The sequence below is a fragment of the Eretmochelys imbricata genome, chromosome 16, assembly GCF_965152235.1.
Source record: "Eretmochelys imbricata isolate rEreImb1 chromosome 16, rEreImb1.hap1, whole genome shotgun sequence".
Lineage (NCBI taxonomy): Eukaryota > Metazoa > Chordata > Testudines > Cheloniidae > Eretmochelys > Eretmochelys imbricata.
In genome coordinates, this window is record NC_135587.1 from 18,756,510 (window position 1) to 18,776,175 (window position 19,666).

Consider the following 19,666-nt stretch of genomic DNA (forward strand, 5'->3'; position numbering starts at 1 on the left):
TAGTGTAGACAAGGCCTAGGCCTCAGTGTGGCATCTCATCACCAGTCTCACTCCCCTGCCTGAAGGGAGTGAAAAGGAATCACGATCCAAAGCAAACACACAGCGTCACGCAGAGTTACCACTGGAGGGTTTTTCTGAGAGAAGCAGCAAATCCAACCCATGGCAAATCTTATCCAAACGCTGTAGCCTCACAAGTGTCTTTCTGCTGGGCTCCGGTGAGAAGGATTGGTGCACAAGAACTGATGGCAAGACTTGGCGTCCCTTTCTGCTTTTTCCAGAGCTGAAACTCTTTCTTCACTCAGATCAGTTTGCAGAGGGATAAGACAGGATCAGAAACCGGGGGGCCATTATGCCGTGACATTTCACTAAGAAAGCGCCGGGATCTTCTCTGTTAATTACAGCCTGGGGGCGGAACACCATCAGCCGAGTAGATGATGTTATATCACAGTACAGAGTGCACATTTCACAGCCCGTAATCTCCATGATCTCTTCCACCACCCCACCTCGGCACTAGAGAGTTAAAAAAACTGCACACACCCAGTCCCACTCAGACACACACACACTTGCTCACACCCCCCGCTACCAATAGCTTCGTTTTTTGTAATGGCCATCCAGTTAGAATAGATGCTATCTCCCAAATTCCCAAGGGCATTCTCAAAAGAATTCCCAGGCCTGTCCTTCTGGTCTCTTTATCATTTGCTAGCCCAAACAATGGGGCGTGCAGAACCAACTATGCTGACCACAGCTCCGAGCACATCCAAACGGCACACAACTTTCCACTTGGGGAGAGGCCTGGAGAAGGATCGACAGAGGCTAGTCACCCAGCTTTATACATCGGAAGGGGCTCACATACCATGAACACACGGACCTGAATGGAATAAAATGGAACTGTGTCATGTGCGTGAAAGAAAAATTAGAGGGCCCCCAAATGCCCTAGGTTCTGTCCAGATCCGCTGGGCATTTCCTGGGCAAATTCATGTCAGTGGGAAATGCTGGCTGACTCCCGTCTAATCTCAGGGAGACCGTCTCTGCTCTCCCTTCAGGCTAGGAGCTTACCTGAAGGCATAGCAGGGCTTCCCCCAAAATCATTCCTCGAGCAGATCTCATCATGCTGTAGAGGGGACACTCATGCCAGTCAGCACCAAGACTTGCTAGAAGAGCTTTTTTTTGGAACCCAGGGGACACAACTAGGTTCTGGGCTCAATGTCTCTAATTCATAAAGGGCTCAGTTATGAGCCTGGTTTTCAGACTACACAGGGGAATGAGGGAAAGCAAGGAACCCTCTTACTGCTCGGCATGAGATACTCCCACATTGCCGGTCCCTGCACAGGATTCTCCCGCTCACATGGGCAGGGATGGGGAGTGGGGGGAGCTTTGGCTCCTACCCTTTCCCCTTCCCGCATGCAGGCCCGTGCAGCTTTTCCAGCTGGCACTGGGAAGCAAGCTGCTCAGCAATAGGGCAATCACAGCTTACATCTCCTATAGAGCTAATGGGGAGCCAAGCACTTGTTTGTGTCTCAGAGTCACAGGCTGGTTTCTGCCCTGCTCTTGGGGCAGTGAAGCTACAAGCTAGTCCTCATTCGGGCTGGATCGTCGGGCAACAGTTCAGCCCAAAACCGTGATAACAGTTCTGCAACTTTAGCACAGAGAGTCCTAGTTCAGCACCAGGGTGGGGCTGGAAAAGGCAGAGGAGAGAAAGACTTCCCACCCCTAGGTCTGAACTGAGTCTCTCCGAAATCTGCCTCCCACACATACTCCCACCTACTGTGGGTTCGCGTGGACTTCCAAAGACATTCCCATTTGATTCCCTCCTCCTCTTAGTGAGCTGTCGGTCCCTGGGCTGGTGACCTTTCCAGACAACCAGGCATGTATCTGGAGACCATTTAGTCCAGTCTCTTGCTGCTGGTACAACTGCCTATGGAGAGAGGGGAGTATAATAGGATTGTAAAAATAATAACAAGACTAGTACAAGGAATGAGTGCAGTTAGCCAGCAAATGGAAGAACTGAGCTGCTGTCCTGATGCTTAGTGCACTGAAGTTTAATTTTTCATGTCTGACATTTTCCCACATGCGACTCTTACTCCCGCTGCGATTTGCAACGCGGTGTCACGGCGTGTCCTCTTGCCTCGCCAGGTCGCCATGACTCCTCGGGGATTCGTCTCTATTATACAGCCATGCTGAGACGCTATGATGCTGGCATTATGGAGCTGGGCCTGGTCTACACGCCGGTGATGGCTATCCCACCTGGGGAAGCTGGTTTCCTCCTGAAAGGGTACTGCACAGATAAATGCACCCAAGTGGTGAGTACGATAGGGCCTGGCAGAGGTGCACACAAGCTCTTCCAACTCAGCAGCATGAGGAATGTCTATGCCAAGAGAGGCCCAAGTGCTTGTGTTTACTTGGATGAGATGACTGAGCTTTAGAGAGGAACTGGCCAGTAAGTAGCTTCTTCTCTTTAGCATCTGGGCAATGTACCTCAGGCGGCAGGTGACCAGGATTCATCACTGAATTTGGTCCGCTGGTCAGATCATTTGCTTCCCCGGCGTGGCCCAGGTACTGATGGAGTGGGTAGCTATGGCCCAGGAGTGTGTCCAGCGTACCCCCAGGTCATGCACTGCCCTGCAGTTCTTGGAAGAAAGCGAATCAGGAACGAAAGAAATGTTGCAGCAACTCACTGTCTTTTATGCTGGAATGAGGCGTCCCTCCAACCCCCGCAACGGCGTTTATAAAGTGGCTTTGCAACGCTCATGAACGTCTCTTTCCCACCCCACTGTCAATCTCCCATTCAGATAGAGGGGCAAGGGGAGGTTGAAGCGATTTGCCCAACGCCACAGAGTCGATGGCAGGACAGGGACTGGAACTCAGGCCTTCCAGGCCCAGCTCACACTTAGACTGGACGGTTGTTAATATGAAAACGATGCGAGCCGTGGTGTAGCAAAAAGTGCCCACAGGGCTCCAAACACGTCCATGCATCTTCTTTAATCTAGAATTGGCAGGGGACTGACAAGCAGTAACATGATGGGGGAAGGGGTCCTTGTGCCCATAGCTGAGGGCTGGGTAGGTTGACACCAAAGTTCCCATGGCAATAGGGTGTACCACAGGCGTCCTTGCACAGCATTGCCCCTCGTGGTGAAGCAGCTGTGTGTGTGAGGTATTGCTGATCTCACGTCCTTAAAGTCACTGCACTATCAGCATCCAGTTCGTTGCCTGATAAAACGCTTGTGGGTACAAAGGAACCCCACATTTCAGCCTGTTCTGTGTGAGCACTGTGGAGTTCCGTTATAAGAAATGCGGTTTAAAACAAAGACCAAGGAGTGTTCTCCAGATGTTCAGAAAATGCCGACAGCCCATTCAAAGTCAATCCTTCTTGACGGCCATCTGCTCAACCTACCTGGTCTAAGAACCATTCCCTGTCTCAGAAAGCTTATTACTGGAGTTTCAACTCTTAAAAGGTGTAATTTTTCTCTAAGACAGCTTCCATTTTCAAGCCTAATGAATTCTGTACACTGGGCAGATGGGCACCATGCAATTATACAAATCACCTGCCAATTTATCGATTGGGGTTTATGTTTCTCCCATTTAAAGGGCCATCACCAAATTTAATTTAACATTTAGTTACAGTGGCACCTCTGATGTGCTACATTTCAGGAGGGGCAGGTCCCTGCCCACAAGAGATCACCGTCAAAGACCGGACAGAGAGGTAGAAAGAAGTTAGGGGAAACAGGGATTTTTAATTTGAATGTGATGGGGACTATGGTCTGGATTTGGAATCGCTCTCTACTATGTTTTCTCAATTTCCACTGTGACTTCAAGGAGGTTTTAAACAATATTTTTAGAGGCCCTACGCAAAACCAATAGTTGGTGCTGTGCGCTAACAAACATAAGGAAGTCCACAGTGCCCGGCCAGGGCAGCTTCTGCCGTATTAGAAGGTGGTGGGCGGTAAATCAGGGCTGGACAGACTGAACTGCGGGTCCCCAAACGAACGTTTATTTTCAAGCTTCTAAGAGATTATACAAACAAAACTCCATTTAAAATCACTTGACACTGTCCCTTTAAGTGCCTGCCACGCCCCTCCCACGGAAGCCATGCTCAGTTCCTCAAGGGAACTGATGAGAGCTCTTTGGGAAAGAGGGAGTGATGTTGGTTGATTTAGTCATTTGCAATTATTCAGCCTGTACAAGCCTGGATATTCCCACGGGATTGTTTTTCCAGGCTCTGCCCCCGGCTGGGATCCACATCTTTGCCTCCCAGCTCCACACTCACCTGACGGGAAGAAAGGTGGCGACGATTTTGTCCCGAGAAGGGAGAGAAAGGGAAGTTGTGAATGCGGACAATCACTACAGCCCTCACTTCCAGGTACTCTCCTTTCCCCATTGCCCGCAGCATCAGACCATCATGAAAACAACCCTGCTATCGTTCAGTGGTCGGTCTTATCTCCCGCACACAAGGGTGCAAAACGGATTCAGTGCTGCTCCTGACTAGACTCATCAACACTTAACAGGAAAGATGGGGTAGCAAAGGGGGAACTGGTTGCATCTAACTCCAACGTTATTGTTTTTCTTCTTTTAGGAGATCCGCATGTTAAAGAAAGTGGTTTCTGTCTTCCCGGTGAGTGACAACAGAAGCAACAACAGCAGCTCCCCAGGATCGGAGATGCTTTGCTTAAACAGCAGCACCTGCGGGAAGTTCTTTGGCCTGTGTTATATGGGCAGTCAGTCTACATGATCGTAATGGTCTCTTCTGGCCTTTAAAACCAGATTCCCTTACATTATTTTATCCTACTGGCTATGATAATAAGTGAAGCCAGTAATCCTTGACAGACAGACTTTCTCACAGGTCTCAGTTCCTTAGCATCTAAGCACTTGCTAGGTAAATCAGCTCTGCATGGTGAGGTTCAATATTGGCTGAGTGGGCAACGTTCACTTTGCATGTGCCATAGGCGCTCGGTTAGAGGTCGCCATGGAGCGGATGGTGCTAAATTAGCCCATCTCCCTCAACGACCCAGCCGTCATTACCGTCCACAAGTCTCCACCCCGGAAGACTCTCCGCCTCCAGCTACGAGCCAGCCTCTGCATGGAGTGCTCCAACCCCGGCAGCAGCTTCCCATACAAATGTAACAGGAAAGAAATAGTCAGCATGATTACTAAATATAAGCAATCGGAACCCATTTGTCCAACAGCTATTCCAGGGATGGTGCAATCACATTATCATCAGCAGCAGGAATAGACAAAGGTGGCAGAACACACTTTTGTGGCAGAAAAATTCACAAATGCCCCTGCAAAATTTCATGTCTGTAGAAATGTTCTGACCAGCTTCATTAATAACTCCAAAGGAGTTAACCCTTTCTGACTGAACGCCAGGGAAGTCAATGGGAGTTAGGCACCTAACCTGCTTAGGCACTTCTGTCAATGCCACTAGCCACCTATCTGCAGCTTTAGGTGCTTCAAATGCCTTCAGAATCTGGCTTGGAGTTCCTTAGAAAGTAGGGAGGTGGAGGGAAATCTCGCAGGGCAATGACTTGAACCCATCCCTTCAGAGAATGTATGTTCATCACAGTTACTAACACTCAGGGCAGCACGTTGAAGGGAAGCAGATTGCCTGACATGTCATCGAAGCTGCTGCGGGGGTAGAATCTGGGAGAGGTCTCTCACGGCGCCATTCGTGGTTCTGCACATATAAGAAATAAGGTTTCAGATGTAACGCTGTAGCAATTTGTGCTTAAACACCCAGGGCGATGTTCTCACAACAACCTGCATGTACAACACAGAGGACAGGAACCAAGCAACTGTGGTAAGTGTGCGTGCGAGCACATGAATGTTTGTATGTGTACGAGACAGGGAGACACAGGTGGAAGGTTGCAATTGACAACAGGGCACACTTAAACGCTGGGTCAATGGGATTATTTGAGTGCTGCAGGTTAGACACATGTTTAAATACCTTGCTGAATCGGGGCCTTCATTCATTTCCCCGAGGAATAGCGGTCAAGGAATGTGTGCACTAGCCATTCGCTCCTTGCGATCAGTCTCCTTAGGTGATGAGTGAAAAGGAAAGTGAGCCATTCTAATTCCCATTACAAGCCACTATCTCAGTTACTGATTGTTATTAAAGAAGGTCTCATTGTGTTCTAATATCTGCAGCAAGAGAGAGAAGGTCAGCTACGCAAGCTAAGGGGACAGAGCTAAATATTGCTGAGGGATTGCAGGAAGTCTGCATATTATTATACACCACACAGTCTAGCACGGTTATCAGTCCCTGCTAAAGAGGGGTGAAAATCCAGATTAACAGAGGGTGCTACAGATTAGAAAACTCTGTGTGTGGATGTGTTGACCTTTGGTTTAGAGGTTCACATCTCTGGGTAAAATCACAACGGTTTAGTGCAGTTAATGTTGATCAGGTTTTTGTGGCATTGATACGTACATCAGGGTTGAGTGGGAATCCGTTTGCCCATCCCATGAGAATTTTTGATGGTTTGAAAAATTATCCGGTCCCAAATTGGGAGGAAAAAATCAAAATCCGAAATTTTCATTTTTATTTTGCCCAAAATTTTTTGCCCATTAAAAAAATATAAATTAAGTAAAGTTTCTAAATGAAAAGTCATTTCAGACTGAAGAACCAAAACTTCTTGTTTCAGAAATGTTGAAATGGGACATTTTGAAAATTTAAAACCCTTTGTCCTCCTCAACAGTTTGAGTTGGAAAATTTGTTGAAACCAATCCTTTCGTGTGAACAGTTTTGGTTTTACCAAATCAGCCTTTTTCAGTGAAAAAAATGTTTCCTGGAAAATTTCCCAGCCAACTCGGTCGCTGTGATTTCCTACCTGAAACCCAGTAACTGTCACGGCAGCGTTAGGGAGCGGATAATGCACACAATACAGGAACAAATAGCGCCTGCTTATTTTTGACGGGGGAGGGTACATTGAAATCTGCATCCACACTTGTTTCCCGTCTTCTTGCAGGGTGGGTTTAGCATCACGGACGAGATGTGTGTCAACTACGTGCACTATTATCCCCAGACGCAGCTGGAGCTATGCAAGAGTGCTGTGGATTTAGGCTACCTGCAAAGATATTTTAATCTCGTGAACAGGTACGGAGTCCCCACATGGCTCAGGCTGGGCCTGAGCATGTTGCAAGTGGATGGTGATTAACAACAAGCCGTTTGCTAATAAAACTAAAAATAGGTAATGCCGTGGTTTAAAACATCTGTTCTGCAGGAGCAGTGCTGGGTGCATGCAGGCTCAGGGGGAGCTGAGGAATGATTCATACTTGGGTGCTTTAGCAAAAGCCCCAAACCGGCTGTTTTTAAAAGAAAGGTTTGGAGAGAGATCACTGGGAAGGGGACATCTTTTTGGTGAGGGGCTTCTTGCAAGACACAGTGCATGGGGGTAACGTGGGAGACATTATTGTTTGCAAAAGTGGTCTTGGGCCCTTCGCTTTCCAGTGGCCAATTTACAGGCGGAACTTAACAATCCAGAGTACACACAGCAGCAAATGGTAAAACCCCAATGAAGTTATAGATGCTCAAATCGGGCTGATCACAATGGTCCCTTATAATCTATGAATCCATAGACTGCTGAAGGTCACTCTCATTACTTCTGGCCACACATCCAGGTGCTTAGATAACCCTCAACACCGTAAGATCCAAGCTTTGATCATGGGCCCAATATACACGAATAAAGACAGTCCCTGGCCAACATTTTTATGGCTGATTTAGAACAACGCTTCCTTAGCTCTCGTCCCCTAACGCCCCTACTCTACTTGCGCTATATTGATGACATCTTCATCATCTGGACCCATGGAAAATAATCCCTTGAGGAATTCTACCATGATTTCAACAATTTCCATCCCACCATCAACCTCAGCCTGGTCCAGTCCACACAAGAGATCCACTTCCTGGACACTACAGTGCTAATGAACGATGGTCACATAAACAGCACCCTATACCGGAAACCTACTGACCGCTATTCCTACCTACATGCCTTCAGCTTTCACCCTGACCACACCACATGATCCATCGTCTACAGCCAAGCTCTGCGATACAACCGCATTTGCTCCAACCCCTCAGACAGAGACAGACACCTACAAGATCTCTATCAAGCATTCTTACAACTACAATACCCACCTGCGGAAGTGAAGAAACAGATTGATAGAGCCAGAAGAGTTCCCAGAAGTCACCTACTACAGGACAGGCCTAACAAAGAAAATAACAGAACGCCACTAGCCGTCACCTTCAGCCCCCAACTAAAACCCCTCCAAAGCATTATTAAGGATCTACAACCTATCCTGAAGGATGACCCAACACTCTCACAAATCTTGGGAGACAGGCCAGTCCTTGCCTACAGACAGCCCCCCAACCTGAAGCAAATACTCACCAGCAACCACATACCACACAACAGAACCACTAACCTAGGAACCTATCCTTGCAACAAAGCCCGTTGCCAACTGTGCCCACATATCTATTCATGGGACACTATCACAGGGCTTAATAACATCAGCCACACTATCAGAGGCTCGTTCACCTGCACATCCACCAATGTGATATATGCCATCACGTGCCAGCAATGCCCCTCTGCCATGTACATTGGTCAAACTGGACAGTCTCTACATAAAAGAGTAAATGGACACAAATCAGATGTCAAGGATTATAACATTCATAAACCAGTTGGAGAACACTTCAATCTCTCTGGTCACACGATTACAGACATGAAAGTCGCTATTTTACAACAAAAAAACTTCAAATCCAGACTCCAGCGAGAAACTGCTGAATTGGAATTCGTTTGCAAATTGGATACAATTAACTTAGGCTTGAATAGAGACTGGGAGTGGCTTAGTCATTATGCAAGGTAGCCTATTTCCCCTTGTTTTTTCCTACCCCCCCCCCCCCCCCCACCAGACGTTCTTGTTAAACCCTGGATTTGTGCTGGAAATGGCCCACCTTGATTATCATACACAATGTAAGGAGAGAGTGGTCACTTTGGATAAGCTATTACCAGCAGGAGTGTGAGTTTGTATGTGTGTGGGGGGTGAGAAAACTTGGATTTGTGTTGGAAATGGCCCACCTTGATTATTATACACATTGTAAGGAGAGTGGTCACTTTAGATAAGCTATTACCAGCGGGAGAGTGAGTTTGGGGGGGGGGGGGGGTGAGAAAACCTGGATTTGTGCTGGAAATGGCCCAACTTGATCATCATACACATTGTAAGGAGAGTGATCACTTTAGATAAGCTATTACCAGCAGGAGAGTGGGGTGGGAGGAGGTATTGTTTCATGCTTTGTGTGTATATACAAAAAGAAAAGGAGTCCTTGTGGCACCTTCGAGACTAACCAATTTATTTGAGCATGAGCTTTCGTGAGCTCACGAAAGCTCATGCTCAAATAAATTGGTTAGTCTCGAAGGTGCCACAAGGACTCCTTTTCTTTTTGCGAATACAGACTAACACGGCTGTTACTCTGAAACCTGTGTGTATATAAGATCTTCTAAACTTTCCACAGTATGCATCCGATGAAGTGAGCTGTAGCTCCTGAAAGCTTACGCTCAAATAAATTGGTTAGTCTCTAAGGTGCCACAAGTACTCCTTTTCTTTTTGCAAATACAGACTAACACGGCTGTTACTCTGAAACCTGTCTAAGAGGAGACTGTGATTGTATAAGGTATTGAGTGTGTCCTGTGCTGTGCAGTCACAGTTTTCAGTGAATTAAGGATGCTCAGCACCTTTCAGGATCAGGCCCTAGTCAAGGAAGAATTAACCCCGTCCAGCATGGAAGAGGAGTCAGTCCAGCTCTGCTCTGTTGCACTCTCTCTCTGGTATTTCTCCCACATTAGGTTTAACGATGAGGAGATCTGCATGTGCCCACAGGCCTCCATCAGGCAGCAGTTGTCTTCCGTCCCTTGGAATGCGTTCAACAGAGACGTTCTGAAATCTCTCTATGACTTTGCTCCGATCTCTATGCACTGCAATAAATCCTCAGCGGTTCGTTTCCCGGTATGTATGGGTCCCTCCAAACAATCCATCTGAGAGCATCACTGAGCGGGGACCATGCTGAAACAGGCCCTTTGGACTCAGCAGGGCTACTCCCTGTGCGGATGCAGAGTTGGAGGGGCCAAGGTTGGTGACAACAAAAAATTTGGTGCCACCTGCCTAGCATTGCAGCTAAGGGGGTGGGAGATGGAGTTGATTTTCTCTCAGGCCTCATCAGATTCCTTACTGAGGTCCAGTCAGTGACGCACGTGTAAAGCTATTGAAGACAGGGGGCTTTCCACAGATTCACTGTTTGGCCTATGGAACCTTTCTTACTGGTGTTGATCCAAGAGATGTAAAGAACTCCTCTTGACTCTAGGGCTGAAATCAATGTGAGTTAGGCACCTACGTGCTTTTGAAAATCCCAAGCGGAACTTATCTGCATCTTTAGGCACCTCAATCGCTTTAAAAATTGGGCCCTAGAAGTTGCTGTGTTAGAATTTAGAATGCTACGGTGATGGGCACAGTACAAACACCTAGTAAATTAGTTTAGTCTTATCTGCATAAGTCCATTTCTAGAGTTACTTCGCAGAAGTCACCTTTAAACTAGAAATTCCTCCAGAAACAAGGGAAAATAAAGGGCTATTTTCAGAACTTTGGAATATGGTATTGGCTGTCAATAGAACTAAGCCATTGAACACAAAGTCAGTGAGATCATAGGACAGGAGGTGGTGTGGCCAAGGGAATAGCACACTGCACTGGGACTCAGGAGACCGGGGTTCCAGCCCTAGCTCTGCTGCTGGGTGACTTTGGGCAGTCACGTCCCTGCTCTGTGCCTCAGTTTCCCCACCTGTGAAATGATAATGTACTTTTGAGCTCTTTGAATGCAAAACACCATATTAAGGGATGTTGATGATGATGCAGATTGAGCACAGTTTTCGGTCTCTCATTACCGTCACTTCCCAGTGCCATTTCTAGTCAGGACAATAGAATTGTCGATGACACCTGAAATTATTTTTGGAGAAGGTATAAACCAAAGTAGTGGGGAGAAACAGAAAACAGATTTAAAAGGAGGAGCGTCAGCTCCCGATAAGATTATTTTAACCAAGTCTCCTTTGGAGCTGGCAGAGTCCTGTTAAACTCACTGGGCCGAATTCTGCTCTCAGGATGAATTTCTCCCCTGTGCAGAGCACCAGAGCAAAGACCAGTTATGTCCCAGTTAAACCCTAATCTGAGGATTTAAGTGGTGCACAGAGCTTGTGCTAGGTGTCTGCATGGGGTGATTTTCACTCGCAGTTATTTTCCTTGAAGCCCCTGGACTGAAAGGAGTTATAGGAGGGCAACTGAGAAGAGAATTTGAAATTAGTGTGGAGCTGGCATTAACCCAAAGTAGGCAATCTGAAGTCTAAACGTAAATGAGAAAAGAAAAAGACCCAGAACTTCCCCCTCCTTCTCTGTTTGTTTTTTTAACCGAGTGGGATTTTAAGACATCTCAGTTATTCCACAGAATTCCTGTCAAGAGAACACTAGCTTTTAATTAGCTGCTTGCCTTTCTGCAGTTCAGTGATCCCAAGTCCGTCTGGATTTTCCGGAAGAACTCTGCTTTTAACTATTTAGTAACATTAAAATCCGTCTCCTGCACAGAAGGTAGTTGGAGGTAACGTCTGTCTGAGTGTTGCAGTAGTGAAGGAGAGAGCACTTTCCTCTGGCATCCACCTTCTACAAGAGCTTGTGGAGTATTTATTTATTTAGATTTATAAACACACACCCCCGAAAGAACTATTCTTATGTCTAGACATCCTTGATGTAGCTTAAAACACAACAAATAGAGGGCGTTACCTACAACTTTGAGGTACGGAAGCTAGAGCTGTGCGAAATTATTTTTGACAAACCATTTTTTTTTTGTCCCAAAACACGTATTCACTTCAACAGAAACGTGGTGGGGATTGGTACTGCAATCACTGCCTTCTGCTGGCCAAAAGAAAAGAAAAATATCCCCAAATCTTTAGTTTCTACATTTTCTAAACAAAACATTTGATGCATGACTTGTTGTGTCAACTTCTAAACCCATTTTATCTTTTTTTAAAAAGGTTAAAAACCTCAAAAATGAGACAAAACAAGTTTGTTGGACTGGAAGTTCATTGCGGTGGACTTTTCGGTTTGGCCAAACAATTTAAAACAATGATGATTTCAGGTCGACTTGAAATGAATTTTTTGTTGATTTTCATGGCCACTGACCCAGAAAAACTCGGTTATTCGCACAGCTCTAATAGTGGCGGAACCGAGCAGGGGCCCAGAATTGGAAGCACAGATGCTGCTGCAGGACAGGAGGTACAGTGACAGATCTCTGCTGGGTCCCGGGCGGGAATAGCAGGGGATGCTGCAGGACAGGAGGTACAGTGACAGATCTCTGCTGGGTCCCGGGCGGGAATAGCAGGGGATGCTGCAGGACCAGGAGGTACAGTCACAGATCTCTGCTGGGTCCCAGGCGGGAATAGCAGGGGATGCTGCAGGACCAGGAGGTACAGTCACAGATCTCTGCTGGGTCCCGGGCGGGAATAGCAGGGGATGCTGCAGGACAGGAGGTACAGTGACAGATCTCTGCTGGGTCCCGGGCGGGAATAGCAGGGGATGCTGCAGGACAGGAGGTACAGTGACAGATCTCTGCTGGGTCCCGGGCGGGAATAGCAGGGGCTGCTGCAGGACAGGAGGTACAGTGACAGATCTCTGCTGGGTCCCGGGCGGGAATAGCAGGGGATGCTGCAGGACCAGGAGGTACAGTGACAGATCTCTGCTGGGTCCCGGGCGGGAATAGCAGGGGATGCTGCAGGACAGGAGGTACAGTGACAGATCTCTGCTGGGTCCCGGGCGGGAATAGCAGGGGATGCTGCAGGACCAGGAGGTACAGTGACAGATCTCTGCTGGGTCCCGGGCGGGAATAGCAGGGGATGCTGCAGGACCAGGAGGTACAGTGACAGATCTCTGCTGGGTCCCGGGCGGGAATAGCAGGGGATGCTGCAGGACCAGGAGGTACAGTGACAGATCTCTGCTGGGTCCCGGGCGGGAATAGCAGGGGATGCTGCAGGACCAGGAGGTACAGTGACAGATCTCTGCTGGGTCCTGGCCGGGAATAGCAGGGGATGCTGCAGGACCAGGAGGTACAGTGACAGATCTCTGCTGGGTCCCGGGCGGGAATAGCAGGGGATGCTGCAGGACCAGGAGGTACAGTGACAGATCTCTGCTGGGTCCTGGCCGGGAATAGCAGGGGATGCTGCAGGACCAGGAGGTACAGTGACAGATCTCTGCTGGGTCCCGGGCGGGAATAGCAGGGGATGCTGCAGGACAGGAGGTACAGTGACAGATCTCTGCTGGGTCCCGGGCGGGAATAGCAGGGGATGCTGCAGGACCAGGAGGTACAGTGACAGATCTCTGCTGGGTCCCGGGCGGGAATAGCAGGGGATGCTGCAGGACCAGGAGGTACAGTCACAGATCTCTGCTGGGTCCCGGGCGGGAATAGCAGGGGATGCTGCAGGACAGGAGGTACAGTGACAGATCTCTGCTGGGTCCCGGGCGGGAATAGCAGGGGATGCTGCAGGACCAGGAGGTACAGTCACAGATCTCTGCTGGGTCCTGGCCGGGAATAGCAGGGGATGCTGCAGGCTGGGAGTTATATATTCACAGCTCTGTGCTGGGTCCTAGCCGGGAATAACACCACTGAGGCCCCGGAGCTAGTTGCGTTGGCAGAGCTAGGTGTTGGGACGGGTACACGACTAGTCAGGGCTGTCGCAGCCCCTCACTGTGGTGGGTGCCCAAGTCACACAACACTTGACACTGTGTGAGATGCTGGGCTGCATTTCAGGAAGAGCCCATTTTCCTGCTTTCCTGTTGGTTTGCCATTCCAATGCAGTCGCCCTCCCCTGGCTATTTAAAGCCTCCAGAGGAGATGGATCTCCATTCCTCTTCCATTTCAGACTAGTCCTCTCCCTCTGCTCCCAGGCAGCCTGATTAGTCACGGCCATTAGGGACAAATGATGGGCAACCCTGGTCATTAACGTCACTGACTTATCCAAAGCAGGATGTGCAGCCACAGTGTAGGACCATCATCTCTCCCACCCCTTAGCCCTACACTGAACTCACCTCCTCCGGGAGCAGGGACTGAGTCCACGTCCCAAAGTGCTACCCACTGTGATGGGTTGAGGTGACTGAGGAGACCACAAAACCAGATCCACCACACCTCGCTTTGGATTTAAGTTAGGGTCCTATGGCAGAGGGGGGTATGTTAAAGTGGGGTAGGGTCAATGCTTCGTGTTGAAGAGCTACTGGAACTGCACAATGCTCCCTATGTTCTTATACGGCTTTTAACTCAGTGCAGATTTATAGGAGGGCTACAGTGACAATGCGGAGGCATGGCGTGGAGAGGCCCTAACGCACACTCACCTGCACTCCTAACACCGCATGTCAAACAACGATAATGATCTAGCCTCCTCTTTGAAACTGTAACCCATGGAGACCGTGCTTAGCCTGCCCACTCCGTGGCTGATTAGCAGAAACAGGCCGTGCTCTCAATGCTCAGGAGCAGACTTCCCCAGTCCGGACGTGTTCAGCTCTATGGTTTGTGTTGGGCCTTTCTGGGTGGGACAAGCTGTCAGTCACAGTTTTACCGAACACCATGGACATTCACGGCAGAGGATGCCTTTGCATACACAGCAAGATCCAGCTCTCTGCTCCTTAGCAATCTCAGTGTGAATCTCTCTCTCTGTCTCATGTCAGGAATGCACCTGCCTAACAACTCTCGCCCTCATCTTATGATGGCATTTATACCGGTGCAATCCCTCAGGAGCCAATGTAATTACACCATGGGCAGCTGCTTAAAGCAGAAGCCAGCCTACAGATTTCATTTTAGTTAGTTACCATGCAGGCACCATAATGACCAACCCTCATTATCTCTGTCTTTACAGCAGACTGAATGCAATTTGCAATCACCGATGGTTTATACCTTCTTGTCACTCTTTAAGCTCTCTATCTAGCTCGGCTGTGCATTAGTGAATGTGTGGAAAGAACAAGCTCTCGGGGATCAATGTCTGTAATGCCATGGCTGCCTGTGCGGGCAGAGTGCGGGTGGAACCAGGTGACCATCATTTTCAGCGGGCAGTTACTCACAAATCAAGCTGTATTATACAATGGCCCAGAGGAAGCTCAGGAGTCAAATGCTGTGGAATCCAGAGCGGCAGGAAATCCAGCTCAGCTGGTATCCTGCCTTGCCTACCTCCTCACTAAAGAAATAGGGCCTGGCTTGGAGGATGTTCTAATCCTCCCCTCCAACCACTAGGCAGGGCATTCTAGTTACAAAGGAGAGTAAAATGCTTTAAAAAAAAGAAAGCACAGGCAGATTCTGAGCTGATGTAAAACCAGGTAGCTCCACTGACATAACAGAGAGAGGCTGATGGACACTCGCTGAGGAGCTGGTCCAAGGGCGGGCAATACATTGCTCCAGTGTGCTGTGCCTGAAGGGGAAAAATACAAGAGCCCTTTAAAAAAAAAAAAGAGAGAGAGAGAGAGAGAGAGAGAAACAAATCACCATCTTAACTCCCCCCCCCCCCGACTTCAGAACAGGTTGGTTCTTGATCCAGACCCATCTTTAACCTCCACCCCTATGTGTTCTTGTTATTATTTATTTGTGTTTTCACAGTATCTGGAGCTGTGCTAGGTGCTGTACAAACACAGAACAAAAAGACCCCAAGAGCTCACCTGCTAACATCTAACTCTCTCCGCAGGGCGAATGGGAGAAGCAGCCTCTGCCCAGGATCACCAGGGTGCTGCCGGAATCAGCCCCAAGCTGCCAGCCTGCCGTAGGACCTCCTCCCGCATCCCCTGCTCTCGTCAACCTAGGCAGGGTAAAGGCAGAATGAACGCCTGGCAGCCTGCCTCGATACTCGTTGTTGCCGGGACGGGATGCTCCTCGGCACACAGGGTTGTTCGGGATTTGGTTCAGCTTTTGTATGCTGCCACGGATGCAGAGGGCACACGTGAGACTGGCTCCCCTTCCAGATGTACGGTCCATCACACAAAGAAAGGCCCTTTACTCAAGGCGGCCTGGACTCCGCTCATGAGCTACTTTCACACCCCTGGGATGGCAGTGAGTGGGTGGGACACAAAACACCTCTCCACACACATGCAGGCCCAGCTCCTGCGGATTGTCCCTGAATCTCTGGGATGGCGGGGAGGATGCAACACCCATATAGAAACCAAACAGACAAGAGCTTCTCCTACAGCACCACCAGAGCTGAGGGATTTGCAGATTACAGGGTTGGCTGCTGCTAGGCCACCGCTGGGAAGAACTCGGCCCTGTATTATATACACCGAAGGGTCAGGAGACCCAGTTGGCCAGGTGCTGCCTAGTGGGCAGAGGGCAGGACCGGGAAAACATGAGTTCTAATTCCAGCTCTGATGCTGGCTCGCTGTGGGACCGCCACCTCTCTGCCTCAGTGTCCCCAAACACCAATAATCTACACCTTGACACCTCCTTGACAGGGGCTTGTTAGGGCTAATTCGTTAAAGTTCAACACGTACTCTGAAGACGGCAAGTGCTATTATTAGTGGATTATTAGCAATGCCAGCGCTGAGTAATGCAGGCTGCCACCCCCGGAATAATAACGCTCAGGATTTCCATTGTGCTTTGCAGCCAGGCACTCCCTGCTCCCCTTCCCCCCACCTCCCCCCACCATGCTCCTACTGGCCAGTGCTAGGTTATCGCTAGGGAAATAGAGGCCCAGAGGGCGAGCGGCACTGGCCAGAGTCAGGCAGAGCATCAGCAGAATCAGAAGGCAACTCCTCCTGGCTCCTAGCCATGCACTCCCTCTTCCCCTTAGACTGGTGAATGACAAGCCCTCTTTTTACCAGAAGTCGATGGTGTAGGTGCCACAGACTGAGAGAGGCTGTCTTGTCACTGACAGCTCCTCTTGACATTTGCAGCACAGACCTGGGAATGTCTGGAATAGCCAGGGCCAGGCCCTGGCTGCCGCAGCTCCTCCCCCTCAGAGGGGCTCATTCATGTTGAGGGGACCAGATGCCAAGGGATGGGAACAAGCGATGCTTTTGAGCAAGGAGTTACAAGAGAGGGGGGCCTCTCTCTGTCTCTGGCCGGGGAGGGAGGACAAACCACTTAGCATGCAAAACGACTCTGTTAAATAGAGAAATATACATTGGCCCACACAGCTAAGCCAACAGCAGGACCCAGGGAGTGGACCAGAGCTTCAGCTGGGGTCAATCAGCATCAGTGGAATTTATGCCAGCTGGGGTTCTGGCTGAATGCATGCAAATAGCCAGAGGCGTCTGGATCCCGCCCAATCCCCAAATTGTCCTTTTTTGCTGTAGGAGCCTGAAGGAGAAATCCCCAGAGCAACAGAAAGGGGCCTGGGGTAGGGAAGAGGTGACTAACTCCTCCCCAGCCACAGCAGTCATGTCCGCACAGCCCACAGGTTTCTAAAGCCTGGTCTACACCTACAAATTAGCTCAACCGAGTGACATGGCTCAAGGCTGTGAAAAACTCCATGCCCTGTGCGATGTAGTTAGGGCCACTTGGCCCCCACCGTAGACACAGCTCGGTCGATGGAAAGATTCTTCCGCCCACCTTGCGACCTCCTCTTGGAGAGGTGGATTGACGCCATCGATGTCGGACGCCTCTACACTACGGTGCTGCACGTGCGCAGCACCAGAGCCACACCATTGGAGCGTAGACCCAGCCCCAGGAAACAAACAAAAATCCCAGGCCAGGTTGATCACACTGAAGGACGCCTTCAGATCCAATGTGGCAGGAGGGATGTTCATGGATGGGTCTGGGCCACCTTCGGTGGTGACATAAATCAAACGGACCTGCCCCTCGCTTACCTTCAGGTCTCTTTATGACAGCGTAAAGGGACCTTAAAATATTCCCCCCTGCCTGCCCAGAGGCTTCCCTGGTGGCTTAGAGCTGGCAGGTCTCCCCCCGGCCCTCCCTGCACAGGAGAGAGGCCGGAGTGCACTGCCCTGTAGCTATTCTCTGTTTCCGAGCAGACACAAGCAGCAGCGTGTAAATTAGCACAGCCCTGAAGCTGCTCTAATTTACGCTCGAGGCCAGACAGCCTCAGCACGGCCCCAGAATACAGGGAGCACAAAGGTGACTTAACGGCCCTTTTAACCTTACCCTACTCCGAGTGCAGCGAACCAGGCCTGAAGTATGTGTTTTAGCTGATCAGAGGTACTAATGTGCTGGATGCCTTCCAGTGCTTATATTCATTGGAGGGAAAACCACTGCATCACAGCCCCTCCCAAACACTGCTTTCCCCATACACTCCCTTCTCCATGTAACTCCCCACCCAGCTTTGGGCACTCTGTCGTGTTGCATCAAAGGAGGGGGAAGGGGGAGGGACTAACTTCCAGAACCAAGCACCCATCACTGAGAAGGCCCTGTGGCCACTCTCTCCTGTTCGAAATTAGGGGTTTTTGCAAAGGGCCGCTCCATGCAGTGCATCAGAAATGTGTCAAGTCATGAACTTGCAGGCTGGGACCTTGCTGCTTCCTTTCACAGTCTCACAACAGCGTGGGGAGCGGGTGGGAACTCCTACTACTGACACAGGTGGTAAGGGAGGGGAGGAGCATGGCTCCCACCCATAATACTCCGAGTCACCCAGTTCACGCCATGATGCCCACTTTACGACAGGCAAGGGGCAGTTAGCTCAAGCACCTCCGCCGCCTGCCGGTTGCAATTGCTCGGGGCATTGCCCAGGGTTGTCTCCCAGGTGGTCAGAATAAAGTGCTCCCGTTGAGGGATGGGGCGGGATGAACAGCAAAGGGCGTTCTGCATCTGCTGGAGCGTCAAAGGGGTCCATGCAGAGGACCCTGGACCCAGCTGTAAACGGAGGGCAGGGCCGGGGCCATTGGTGGAGTGGATTGGAAAGTGGGTGCCCACGGCTGGGGAAAGGAGTGCTGCTTGGCCCAGTGGCACATGTGCCGAGGAGCGTCAGCTGAAAGTCAGGCGGGAGGGGAGAGGGGCAGAATGTAGCAGGAAGATCTGCAGGTAGGGGAGCATGGGCTGGATTCTGATGGTTACTCCTGTGTAAATCCGAGGCAGCAAAAATGCACCTGATCGAGAACGACAAAGAGAATAAACGGTCGGAATTGCCAAGGCAAATCTGTCTCTTCAGGTCCTGTGTGTGAAGTCCTGGGTCTGCGGGTGCACCAATGGCCCTGTAGCTAATCACAGACGGGGGAAGAGTAGAGAGAAAATCCTTGTGTTGCATTTCGTCTGGGTCATACAAGTGGCCTTGCGCTGCCATGCCAGCATCTGCATGGGAGCGCCTGGCTAGGGGAGAACAGGAGCCGGCTGGGAGCTGGATAACCAACCGCGGGTTTGCAGGGCAGGAGATGGCAGTGCGCACGATGCCCGCCAGCTGGGAGGCAGCTCCTGCTGCCAGGGGATGGGGAGGGTATCAGGCCTAGCGCCGTCATGTAGGTCCATGATGAGGAAAAATGAGCTGAAAAAGAAGCATGGGAGCTGAACACGGACCTTTTCTTCCCCACATCAGGAGGTGCTGCCACGTAACCTGTGATCACTATGACAGTTTGAAGCTGGATTGTGGCAGGCCCAGTGCAAGCAGGGTCTAAAATAAAGCAGATCTCCTCTTCCTGTCTGGCCCCCCACAGCTCCCCTTCCTCCCGCCGGGCAAGCAGC

General features: G+C 49.9%; 1 protein-coding gene across 1 annotated transcript in view; it reads left to right on the plus strand.

Moving 5' to 3' along the window:
- DBH (dopamine beta-hydroxylase) overlaps positions 1-19,666 on the plus strand; it is a 30,963-nt gene that overhangs the window by 11,139 nt on the left and 158 nt on the right. The window contains exons 6-12 of the mRNA XM_077836254.1: positions 2,134-2,300; positions 4,214-4,357; positions 4,571-4,609; positions 5,732-5,791; positions 6,957-7,084; positions 9,822-9,981; positions 15,732-15,806. Coding sequence (XP_077692380.1) covers positions 2,134-2,300; positions 4,214-4,357; positions 4,571-4,609; positions 5,732-5,791; positions 6,957-7,084; positions 9,822-9,981; positions 15,732-15,806 — 773 coding nt within the window. The remainder of the gene's footprint in view (positions 1-2,133; positions 2,301-4,213; positions 4,358-4,570; positions 4,610-5,731; positions 5,792-6,956; positions 7,085-9,821; positions 9,982-15,731; positions 15,807-19,666) is intronic.